This window comes from Pinus tabuliformis, chromosome 2_1, assembly GCF_031772625.1.
Source record: "Pinus tabuliformis cultivar Carrire ecotype Pingquan chromosome 2_1, CPIR1, whole genome shotgun sequence".
In the NCBI taxonomy this organism is placed as follows: Eukaryota; Viridiplantae; Streptophyta; class Pinopsida; order Pinales; family Pinaceae; genus Pinus; species Pinus tabuliformis.
Genome location: NC_142299.1, coordinates 762213831 through 762226270, shown reverse-complemented (window position 1 = coordinate 762226270; position 12440 = coordinate 762213831). Strand labels below are relative to the sequence as shown.

Below are 12440 nucleotides of genomic sequence, written 5' to 3'. Positions count from 1 at the left end.
TATTGCATTAGATTATTGTTGCTCCATGTTTCGAACTATTAACGGTGGTTCATCATCAGGAGAATTTGTGAATACTGGTTTGTATTGCCGACAGATTTTAGGGTTTGTTTAAACAGTTATTTTATGATTAAAATATTTATCCATTTATTTATTTTATTTTATTTTTATTTATTTTTTAGTAAACAGTTAATCAATTCATTATTTATTTATTTATCTATTTTTATTTTATTTTATTTTTTATTTGTTTTTTTTTTTAATTATTATTATTTTTTTTTTTTTAAGTTAATTAATTAATTTTATAATCCATTTATTTATTTATTTATTCTATTTTATATTTTTATTTATTTATTTTAATTGAATTGTGATTTAAGAGGGTTGTATTTGTTCTATTATGTTTATTATTATTTAATTGTTTTGTTATATATTTCAATTGTTTTATAATAAATTTAGTTATATTAGTTAGGTTTTATTTTAATTATTTGTTTAGATTATCTCATAGTATTGTAAGATTAAAGTTTCTTAAGTTGAGGTTTTTTAAGCTTTTATGATGTTGATTTTAAATTTTTGTTAATTTTTACTTTAGATTTTTGGATTTATGTGATTAATAAAATTTGTTTTTATTATTCTAATTTATATCTTATTCTAATTGCTTGGCTTGATTAAGTTTAATTTCAAATATTAGTTATGATAGTTTTATAGTTTGAGGATTATAAGATTTGAGTTTCATAAGATGAAATGTCTTCAAGCTCTTATATTGCTGATTTTAAAATGTTGTTGATTTCCACATTTTAAGATTATAATTAATGTTATAGATACCTCATATGGATAATTAAGAAGAGGAAGGTGGTTAGTGAGGTAAGGGAGGGTTAATATTCGCTGAAAGGATTGGAATCCAATTTTTGCTTATGGTCCATCCATCGTCTCTGTTAAGGTTATTGGGGTGTTTGTTGATTTCTATGGCTTCTCTAAATTTCCTTGTAAAGTAGTGATCACTTCTGGCTAGAATGCGCGTATCCTCTATACAAATTTGGTGTTTAGTTTTATTTGAATGTTTAGCTAAAGCAGATGATTTGGATCGATTGTGTTTAATGTCAGATGTGTTCCTGGATTCTTGTGTTAAAGGATCTCCCAGTTTTGCCTACATAGGCCTTGCCACATGAGCAAGGAATTAAGTAGACGCCCTTATGATATTTTGGATCGATCTTGTCTTTAATTGGTTTAAGGCAGTTACAGATGGTGTTTAAAGGTTTGAAAGTGGTTAGAATTCCATTCTTTTTCAGGATTACTTTATGCAAAGATAGATATGATTTTTCAACTTGTCCTGACGATGAACCACACTGGTTGGTTCGAAATACATCAACAATGATTTTTTGAATGTGATTTACGCAAAAATTTCTTCTTATAAAATATAATAAATTTAATTTTTTTAATAACATATTTATTTTTAAATTATAAAAATAACAATTATTTCATATATAAAAAAAAATTAATTTTTACAATTCAATATTAAAGAATTGTAACATTTTCTTATCATCTTGCATATGGTTGGTTAAATTAATATAATATATTGTATAAAACTAAAATTATTATAATAATTAATTTAATACCCTAAATTATAATTATATAAATATATGAAATAATCACCGGAAAATGAAGAATTTAAGCCAATTATATTTCACATCATTTCTAAGTATTTTATTACTCAGAATGTTGGTGAGTAATATAATAAATACATTATATAAATAAATATTAACTCATTTTAAAACTAATGTTGGTGAGTAGCATAGTAATGATCATTATATAAATAGATATAAACTCATTTAAAATTAAAATTTTTTAATTTGTATTTGTATTTTTTTTCTTGATTTCTCTTTATATTTAATAAATTTAGATTTAATATGGATTTAATATAGTTATATAAGTACGATAATTAATTAATATTTTTTCATTTATATCTCAGATTTTTTTGTTATGTTTAATAAGTTTAGATTAGGGATTTAAGGTAATTATATGGATAAGATAATGAAGCAATATTTTTCATAATATTTTTTAAATTAATTTTTTTATAATATTTTTCAAATTAATTTTTATTTTTATTTTTAATTTTGAAAAAAAATATTTATATTTAATAAATTTTTTTAAATATATAAATTAAAAAACAAAATACATTAAAAATATTAATTTTATATTTATTAAAATCAAATTCTATTTTATCTTTTTAATATTTTTTAACAACCCAAAATTATTAAAGAGAAATTACCCTCTCCTAAATAATATTAGTAAATTAAATTTATTATGTGATACTCTATCCTTTTCTCTTTATACCTTTGTCATGTCTTTTATTAATTATAACAAATTAATATTTTTATACCTTTGTCATATCTTTTCTTAGTAATAACAAATTAAAAATAATATTTACAGTATATAAAGGATAATTATAATTTTAGTACATAAATTTTGCATATTACCGATAAAGTTTTAGAAAAACAAAATTGCAAGGTTCAACATAATTACAGTTTTATGAATTAAAATTTTTGGACATAATTTTCAATTCCTACGCAGTCTCTAAAATCTTTAAATAACATTAAAAACTATACTCCTTTTCCTACCTCGGAGTCTCTGGAATCTTTAAATAAAGTCAAAAAACTATGTCTTTTTCTAGGCTTAACATCATGCAGGTGTCCTCTGGTCCCTTAATCCACCGAGCTATTATGCTTAGATATTAACCATTTTCGTTTTATTTGAATGAACAGTCCTCAGCCTACAGGATGGCTCCACTTACCAAACGTCAGCGCAGTGAGCTCCTTACGCTCATTGCCCTTCCAATGCCACGCAGGCAACCAACGATTTGTCTGATCTCCACCTCCTACGCCTATTTTCATTTTCTAAATCTCCCCGCCACTCTATATATAGACCCATTCACCCTCGTCAATTCCAGTGCTACTGAAGCCGAGACAGCCATCACATTCTTCACGTCAGTTGATGGTCTCCTCGCCGATATTAGCTTCATGCCCACTCTAGCCTGACTTTCCCACTGTACGAGGATAAAGAATCCGACCAGACTTCAACCATTATGTAAGAATTCTTCTTCCTTATATCCAGTGAATCGATTACAGGCACCTGCTACGTGTTACTTAAATCTCTGAAGCAAGCGAGAAACGCACAAAGACTTCAATACTTGCAACATAACCAGATTACCATAGACGAGAAAAATCTATGTTAAATCATCTGAAGATTAACACATTTTATGCCATTCTTTGGGGTCATATGTCCAACCCTGCATAGAAAAATCCATGGGTCAGGGGAATTTTCATGTAGCCATTTTTCAGTCATACCAATGTAAAAAAGTTTCAGTTCTGTCAGGATGGACTTAGAGGTCTATTGCAGGACTCCTTCTGGTTTGTATAGAATAAGCACATGTCCTCCTGTGTGGAATAACATAGCCTCTGAGGCCAGTTCTGATATCTTTTGTTGGGGCCCTAGAATCTCGATTATGCCCTGCATATGCCCAAAGGTGCCCCTAGTTTTGGGCATGTGCAAGAGGAAAGTCCCAGTAGATTTTGATTTTGAGATAGGTTAGGCATCCCTCAAATGGCAACCCACATTTTTCACCGTGGCTTGTGATGGATTCAATATGCCTATGGAAGAGTCTGAGAAAGCAGGCTTGCTCTGTGTTGCAAAATATGGCATGTGGACTATTCCGAAAAATGCCAGTGAGAAGCCATTGAAGAACCCAAATACAGAGGAGGAGGTATCTGTTAGGTACCAGGACCTTTTGCGCCTAGATTAATAAGATTGAGGCATCGTTCTATTGAATTAATGAAATTAAGGTATCCTTCTATTGGATTAAAGGTGATCACGCCTCAAATCTAGAACTGAATCATAATCAGAGGCCACAACTTCAGCTAAGCTTACCTCAAATTGTTACAAAATAAAAATCGACTTGTAGCAGAAAACATTCTGAGTTGTCTTATAAGCAACTTGTTCAACTCTTCTTAGAAACAAATTCAGGATCCTCTTTGCAAAGTAAGTCTTTATAGTACATGACCATGATTTTTCTTTCAAATGTGGGCATCTTTACCACAAAAAGGGCCTCAAGTTCGTTGGTATAGTTTGTCTCTAATCCCGGGGGCACAAAAAACGAGTAGGGTTGGAGCAAGTCAAAATCCTTCTCACTATGGTGACGAAATGGTTCTCAGTGTGATAGAAATTTTGTTGTGATAATGAACCCGGGAAAACTGTCAAATGCACTGAAGGACATGTAACAGATCTTAACAAATTAAGCATTTTATACCAGATGTTTGGTAATTTATCAGTTTTATGATTATTGATTTGCTCCCCTTGCATTATTTTCCTCTTTCTCCAGCCTATCGTCTTCCCCCTTTTAGATTCAATTTTTACATAAAACAGCAATTTGGATTTGATTACTTAGTTTCTATTAAGGCATGATTTATAGTAGAACTCTGTTTGGGAGAATGTGAGTGCAAAGGAGAATTTTTACTTTATTTCTAATTGACTTCCTGTTTCTGATTCCAAGAAACAGAGATTTTAAGCAAAATGGGATGCATAATGTCCACATCACAAGATATTGAAGCAATGGAGCAAAAGCCAGGGACTGTCAACGAGGTCGTAGTTTTTGTCCCTGGTTTACGAGTACCTAATGGCACTGACTTCGGAAAATTACTTCATGCCTCTTTATCTGCAAGCATGGTCGAGCAGTTGTCGGCACTTCGGACACGGATTGTTGTCATGGCAGCAGAAGAGGGTCCTACAATTGCAAAAATAAAGAGAAAGACAGCAACACAGCATGGTGGGTTTGCTAAACTTAACTGTGTATTGCATAAACAGATTGTCTCTGTGGAAAGCTTTGCTTTTGTAATTTTCCTCTGAAGGTGTGGGTCGATTGGTAAAGTGTGGTTTGCGCCAGGACTTATGTCAAAAGGTTGAAACCCAAGGGAGTAGGGTGGTTGTGTCCCTTCTAAAGATCTCATATCAATATGCCAAATCTGGTTTACCGTCTAGGGTTGGGACCTAAGAAAGTACCATTGCCCTTGGGTATTCACCCTTTTGTTATCATCCTAAGACACATTGTCCTTCACCCATTCAATGCAGATTGTCCCTACAACGTGAATGAAGCAGATTTCAAAACTATCATTACCCTTGGGCCTTTACCATTTTATTACAACATATCTTAAGAAACAATCTCCTGAAGTGTCTTTTCGGAGCACAATTTTGTTAGATCCACACTGAATTCTTGCCAAGGCCATGCCCACCCCTGTAAACAATTTGTATTAATAAAGTTCACCACTCTTAGATATCATTTTTTGGAATTATCTGCATAGAGCAAGCCATTAATTTGTCACCCTTATCCCATGAGTATTAGTTGCAATTGACCAATTTCTCATGGTTTTGAACTGCTCACATAGCAAACCAGCTGATGCTCACAGGGGTGCTCTCAAGTCTATTTGAATAATAATTCTAAAAATAATAACGCCTGTGTTTGCTTGCAGGTGGTTCTACTCTTGCTGACCTTCAACTGGCTCTTGAAGATTACTTGCCTGTTTTGCTGGGCTTGGCTAAATTTGGTAATTTTGTTACTGAACTTAAGCCCGTAAATGGCTTCAGAGATGTCTTGCGGATTCTGTTTTTGGTAGAACTTAGCTTGTAAGAGGTCTCAATCAGTGATATGATAGTAGGAAGTGGCGTATCCTCAGCGCATGAATGAAAGGGAAGAAAGAAGTGTGCTGGGTGATGTAGTTTTGTTTTGAATTATGTTAAGAAATCAAGCCATACATTCATTTATACTGGATCACTCATACATTGTTCTGCACACAGGAAATCAACTGAATGATTTGGTGGAGTTTAGTTGGATTAATCAGCAAGATGATGAAAAGGCTAGTACCAGAACCATAAGATGCATTCGTTATGAGTCTGTTCTGATTATATTTCCATCACTCTTTTTTTTTTGGAAAAATCACCAATTGGCAATGAAGACTTTATTCCATCAAAGTCACCATAGAAATACTCCCTGACCTAATCCGATAAGATCATCTCGTGATTAAATTAATGGGATTTTGTACCGGGAGTTGTACTGAGATTTTGAAAGCCATCACAGATCAAATATTTTAGTGGACTTCTCTTAAAATTTTCTCTTAGTTGAAAACTTTTCTCTGCAGGAAACTGTTCTGTCAAACGCTTGGTATGAGGTGTTGTCCGTTCTGCACATGATGGCTATGATATCTTTATTGCAAGCAAACTCATTGCTAATTCCAAGAGCTCCTGCAGATAGTCATCAACCAAAAGTGTCAGAAGGTTGATTCTCTTTATTTTTCTGAAAGATTTCCATTTCAAAATATCGGTTTTCTTTTGAATAGCATCGATTCATTTCAAATGGCATTCTAGATCTGAAAGTTGGGTGTCTCAATAAAAGTACAGTGATCCTACCCATAAAAATCTCACTTATATAGTTTTGTTTTTTTCCTTAGCTAACTAGCATGGACATCTATGTCTGTTTTCCCTATTGTGTCGTTTTCTCTATTTATTGTGAGATCCATCCTTTAGAGGTATTTGTTCCTTGCACTTCTTATATAATAGTTATTGCAACCTTTACACCAGAAAACAAGAAGACTGTGATTGGCTTGTTCCTGAAGGCAGCAGGATATTTGGACTATGGAGTTCGACATATCTTAACTCGAATACCAGATGAAGTCAAGTATGTCATCATGAACACGCCTGTGTGTCATCTTTCTGATATATGAATGAGTTACTGGTTTTTTAAGCTTTTTACATAAAAACCTTGCTCAGATAACACCAGTTATTGTCATTAAACAAATTTCACAGTAAATGATTTTCCACAAAAGTTGTTTCATCGGTCTTCTGCAAGTTTGTCTGCTGCTCTTCATTTTTATTAATGCCCTTTCTTTTGTAGGATGAAGCTTCCAATGGACCTGCAGGAGGGCGTACTACAAGCCATCTCACTACAAGCATTGGGCCAGGTATTTTCTTATTTAATGTTCTAATAGCTAATCAGTCTGAACGGATAATTGTGTCCATTCATGTTTTCTTAAATTTCCATAGTCTAGCACACACTTGATATTTTCCTCTCTCCCAAAGTTATATATCCAACTGCATAGCTTAGGTATATGCATTGGGATAATTGTATCCATTCGTTCTCTCCTGAGACTTCCTTACCCTTGCACACATTTGATATTTTCCTCTCTCCCCATGTTATAAATATGACAGCATGGATTAAGTCATGCGTGGATACTGTTGCAGTCCAAAGAAGAATTGAATTTGTGTATAAGTTATGACTGACAATTCATAGATCGATGAGTTGATTACTGGTAATAAAAAACTAGATATTGCACATTCAGCCAAAATATGCTGGTAATGAAAAACTAGTCTTCAAGCACATTAATCTGAATTGACAGTAGGTTTTGAGCAAATCTCTAACCCCTGTATTTTTCCCTGAATGATACTTCTTTATTGATTTTAGCTCTATTAATTTTATGCCCTCAAAAATGAGTTAGATGTTCATCTTAGTTTCATCTTGATGTGAGAAGCAGGGTGTAGAACTGCAGCTTGGTATGGCTATTGACTGTCCCAAAGCCACTTTAGCAGTGAAAAGGAGACTAGCATGTGAGAAAGTAAAGTACTGGCGCCAGGTATAACGATAGAATATAATATTTAACTAATTTCATTTTGCAATCATAAGTCGGAAACAAATATGTTAGAACTAATGTGTTGTCATGACTGATGATATATTTACTGCAATGTATTAAAATTTAAAGTCTTCCCATGCTTCCTCATCAGGACAGTGAAAACCAAAATGTGGGGATTTTAAATTTTTTTCTCTATTTTGCATGCAATTTTTCTTTTTAATCCTATCCTGTTATGATCAGGAGTCTTTTTGTTCTCATGAGTGGAATTTTCCTCCTCTGCTCTGTATACTTTTACAGTTAGTTGTTTCTTTGCTTGAACACAGGCACAATATTGCATATCTAATCTTCGCTTGACAAATGGCTGGGGGCTAAAACATCTTCTTGTTATCAAGTGGAAGTATGCAGAAGCAAAGGTAACGGGTTTACTTTCATAACTTTATATAACGAGAATTACAGCTGACTATCTGAGTAGCATATAAAGGTTCAACTGTTAAATTTCTACTCTAACTAGAGCCAATTGATGATTAGCTTCCTCTTCATTGCTTATAGAACAATATCTCGTGAAAGAGATATCTTGGTCTAGCCTTATGATTCATTCCTACTCATCCTAATTGTTTACGTTGTGTTTTGTGTTTAATTTGAACTATATGGCTTCTGAGCAGGCTGCGGCATATTATTATCATGGATTGATCTTGGATGAGAGTACTGAAGAAAATGTTCATGCAAAAGCAGTATCATGTTTTCATGCAGCGGAGCAGTTCTTGAAAGAAAGTAAAACAGCTTGTATCAATTTCTGTCTGGCAGCTCCTGTAACAAGGTTAGTAGTTTCAATTCCTTGGGAATCTTCTTTTGCTATTCATTCTGATGAATTGATCACAACGAAGTATTCTTTCACTCATGCCTGTGTATTACAGTGCTTTTAAAAATTAATGGCAACCTGGTAATTTTATCTGAATGCAATGATGCTATCTTTATGTTAACCAGACATATGTTTATCTGTTAATAGGGTTCCTCCTGTATGGGGAGCAATGAAGTATCTATCTGAGAAAATTCTGAAGGATGCTTCAAGCAAAGAATTGACCGATGGAGCTGTCCAAAAGTGAGAGAATTCTTTAACCTTAACTGATTCCTTTTGCAGTATGAATATACTTCATATGCGGTACTGTGGATGAACATACACCATAGGCAATCATCTCATGCATTTCAAATTTGTTTTGAAATTCAATTGTTTTCTAACTGAAGAAATAAGGCACTGTCGTGTATTGATGTTTGACTATACTGTTGTTATTGAACATAATTGGCTGGAAATGAAAAAGTAATTTGAACCCACTTAATGAATTTTGAAGACATCTACCTCTTCTTTAAAATTTGGCTTCTAGAGGTTTGCAAATCTTTAAACTTTAAATTTTGCCGATGTCCTCAATCATCACTTTAGGATTGCTCAATTTTTTTTCTCTTCCTTGCCATCTGAGTCCGTGTGTCTCTTTCTTCTCAGGTTTTTATTGTATTGCCTAATTTGTTGTATGGACAGATTAGGTGTTTGCCCAGTATCAGCTTTTAATTCTTTTGGACGCAGATCACATTTGTCAATGTTAACAATGAGAAGTCACTAATGTTATATAACATGCATTCCAATTTATATAGTGTTCTAGTAAAAATGTTAATTTGTCCTGAAAATGTCACATCCAACCTCACACACGTTTACATACATATGCATGGGTAGGACCAACATCCATACAAGTAAGGCCTATTCTCTCCTCAGAACTGCAGAGGTAAACCAATTTTTTTTTGATTTCTCACTTTCTATTTTGAATTATTGTTGTGTCCTTTATAAGAGGCTGATTTGGAGAGTGCTGCCTGGAGTACTATGAGTGATATCCTAAGAAAATAAACTGTGATGATTGGAAACTCATAAGCAACCAGTGCAAACCTCCCAAGGCATGGTGACAACATTGATGTCTAATACAATTTATATTTGAGCCATGAACTTTCCTAGCTCAAAATAATTAAAAAATCATGCATGTATTCAAGTATAAACAATGACTCCATTCAAGCTTACTGTTTATGGAATGTTAGTCTCCTTGTTCCGTTTCAACTGGGTTTTTGTATGGTATGCCTTATTTAGATATCACATACCTTGCACAGATAAATGATTATTTGAGTACTTATTTTATCCCCTAAGACAAATCTTGTATCTTGCAGGTTACTGGAGGGTGTGCCCAAATTGCCAGACTTTCCTGTAGCATTAAAACCTGATGAATATGAGATGCCTCCAATTGATCCCTCTTGGACTATAAAGATTGAAATGGGTTGCTCGCCAACTGCATCTACAGTTGATCAATCAAGAGATGGCATGTCCAGCTTGCTGCAGCTCCAAGAGGTTGAAAATCAAAGAACACCTTTGTCAGTTGCTTGATAATTTATGATAAAATTATAGAACAGTTCTGCTGGAGGATTAAACTTAGTGTCCATGGTCAATACAAGGAGGAATTGTACCTTTTTTCATAAAGCGTAGTAGCAGGAATATTCGTTTATCGATAAATATCTATTTATATTATATCCTGGAAAGTTTGAAGCAGCAAATGGTGAGTTCATGGTTGAAAAGTCATCATGACTGAGAGTTGTGTACATATCATAAAATTTGTGCGGATGTATTTCTATGTAACTCATCCTTATCATTTGCCTACTTTATAAATCAAAATTTGGTTAATAGTAGTTCCAATCAAAGCTATGCGGCTCTGAGCAAAGTAATCAAGTGTTAAAACTCAATATTTTCTCAATGGCCATTTTCAGTGAAACTGTGGCTTCAATTTTCCTGCAAAGTTCAACTTCTCAATCTGGGTTACATGCAAAGATTTCATTATTTACTCAATTAAATATTATTCACCACATCTCAAAGGATTTAAAATAACACACACAATAATACAAAGAGTCATACAGAGAGCCTTTGGCAAATCCACATTTCCATTAAACAAAGGTAAACTATATATGCATAACTCATAATCATACATTCTCTCCTGGATTGATTCTACATTCATTTGGCCAATTGTTTTCCCTGTAGGCTTACAATATTTATAATAACATATGCAAACAAAATAAATTTTCTTAGATACATAAATTAATGCACAAATCACTTTTGAAGGTAGACTCGCTTTTTCCTTGTTGACAAAATCTTGCATATCCATAGCTTTTCTAAATCCTAAAAGCCCTCCCAATAGTTTCCAAGATTTCTAAACTTTTCCTTATCCTAACAACTTGCTAATCGCTCATGCTAAGACTGGTTTGGAGCTTTGTCTCCAAAAAGCTCGATGACTTGGAAGCTCTAATGCTCCGTGTTAGACTCCCAAGGTAGAAAAAGTTCATGACCTCTTGGTCATGTGTCATCAATTTCTGAATCCTCCAGGATCCCAAACCTTGTGTTGTAGTTGTCCTTTCATCTTTGCATGTTGTTGTTCACTTGCTTTGTTGATGCAAGGTATTTCAATTAGTTGAACATTCTTGTTGGTTTTCCTTTTTCTGTTGCATCTTCTCTTGGATGTTCTCCTCATCAGCATCCACATTCCATCAATCTCATCATCTAGCTCTATCCTTAGTTGAACTTCACACTTGTTTTCCACATGTTGCATATCCTCCTTTGTCATAAAAGTTATAAAAATGTTATTCAATTTTGGCTTACATACCTCCTTTACAACTTGTTGGTCATACATTGCAGTGTTCCCCTCATTGTATTTCAAGACAATTCCCTCTTCTTCTAGTTCTAATTTTTCATAATGAATATGTAGTCTTTGGCTTATTATCCTCTTCTCCAACAAATTAAGCTCCTCATACAATTCAACAAAACCATCTTGAATTTTATTTGTAACATCCATGCAATATCCATCACTTGGGTCTTCTGCCAACCACTCTTCCAAAAGTTCCATCTCTTCTTTTGTGCTTCCTTCCTCTGGAATAAGACTTTCATTTAGTATTCCAATGATTGGAATCTCCTTGAGTATCTCTTCATCTTCTATAATCTTCTTGAAGAATTTTTGCATCATTGTCATCCTTCATGGCAGCTTCCAGTAAGTGTCCATCTCTAATATTTGCGAACACATGCGTAAGAAAAATTTCTTTGATATCAGTGATCTCTCGCAACAACATTTCTTCATCAAATTGCATAAACACATCATCTAATTGTTGGTCATCATCTATCATACCTACAAGCATACACGAAGTGTTAGAATAAAAAATATTAGGCTTCTCATATGATGCCTTCGCCACCACATCTCCATGTTGAATTGAACTAGTTAAATAGTTCATCAAACTGTGAATAATACTTCCTCAACATCTCTAACTTCCTCTTCATCAAGAAATAATCCTTGTTCAAGAACATACATTTCATATTCAACTATTCTGAGTTCTTCTTTCAATATGACATATAACCTTTGTCTTAGCTTCATTTGTAATGAATTCCATCTCACCTTCTTCTTCTTCATTGTCCAACCATATTTCTGGTCTTCCTCATATTCTTATAGCAACTCCACTAGTACACTAAGATGTACTTTCAATTCAGCCATTTCCCTCTCGAATTCCTCATCACTCATTTTCTTCATGCCAACTGTCCTGACACTTCTTTTCATCTGATTGTGACTTCTCTCTGAACCCACTATATGACTATCAATAGCCATCTTTACCTTTTCCTTTTGTGAACGCTCCTTGTTCACCTGTGAGCTACAACAAGCCTTCTCCATCTTGTAACAAGTCTGCTACTTGTCATGGTACCAAGTTCTCCTCTTGGTA

The 12440-nt window shown here is 33.5% G+C and overlaps 1 protein-coding gene across 2 annotated transcripts; it reads left to right on the top strand.

The window, feature by feature from the left end:
* The first annotated feature begins 2918 nt into the window (after nucleotides 1-2918).
* Nucleotides 2919-10244, top strand: LOC149202812 (uncharacterized). 2 transcript variants are annotated; one of them, XM_089403261.1, is made up of 12 exons: nucleotides 2919-3075; nucleotides 4544-4810; nucleotides 5511-5585; nucleotides 5836-5894; nucleotides 6177-6312; nucleotides 6616-6712; nucleotides 6929-6995; nucleotides 7566-7664; nucleotides 7985-8074; nucleotides 8324-8478; nucleotides 8668-8760; nucleotides 9864-10244. In XM_089403261.1, the coding sequence occupies exons 2-12, from the start codon at nucleotides 4558-4560 to the stop codon at nucleotides 10075-10077; spliced, it is 1338 nt and encodes a 445-aa protein (XP_089259387.1). In that variant the 5' UTR covers nucleotides 2919-3075; nucleotides 4544-4557; the 3' UTR covers nucleotides 10078-10244. The 2 variants fall into 2 exon arrangements, with proteins under 2 accessions (XP_089259387.1, XP_089259388.1); XM_089403262.1 differs by having other exon boundaries at nucleotides 2921-3075; nucleotides 4538-4810.
* Nucleotides 10245-12440: the final 2196 nt, after the last annotated feature.

Coding starts and splice junctions, on each gene's coding strand:
- LOC149202812 (XM_089403261.1), top strand. CDS start 4,558: ATGGGATGCATAATGTCCACATCACAAGATATTGAAGCAATGGAGCAA. Junction 5,586..5,835: donor GCTGGGCTTGGCTAAATTTG/GTAATTTTGTTA, acceptor TTCTGCACACAG/GAAATCAACTGAATGATTTG. Junction 8,761..9,863: donor ACCGATGGAGCTGTCCAAAA/GTGAGAGAATTC, acceptor TGTATCTTGCAG/GTTACTGGAGGGTGTGCCCA.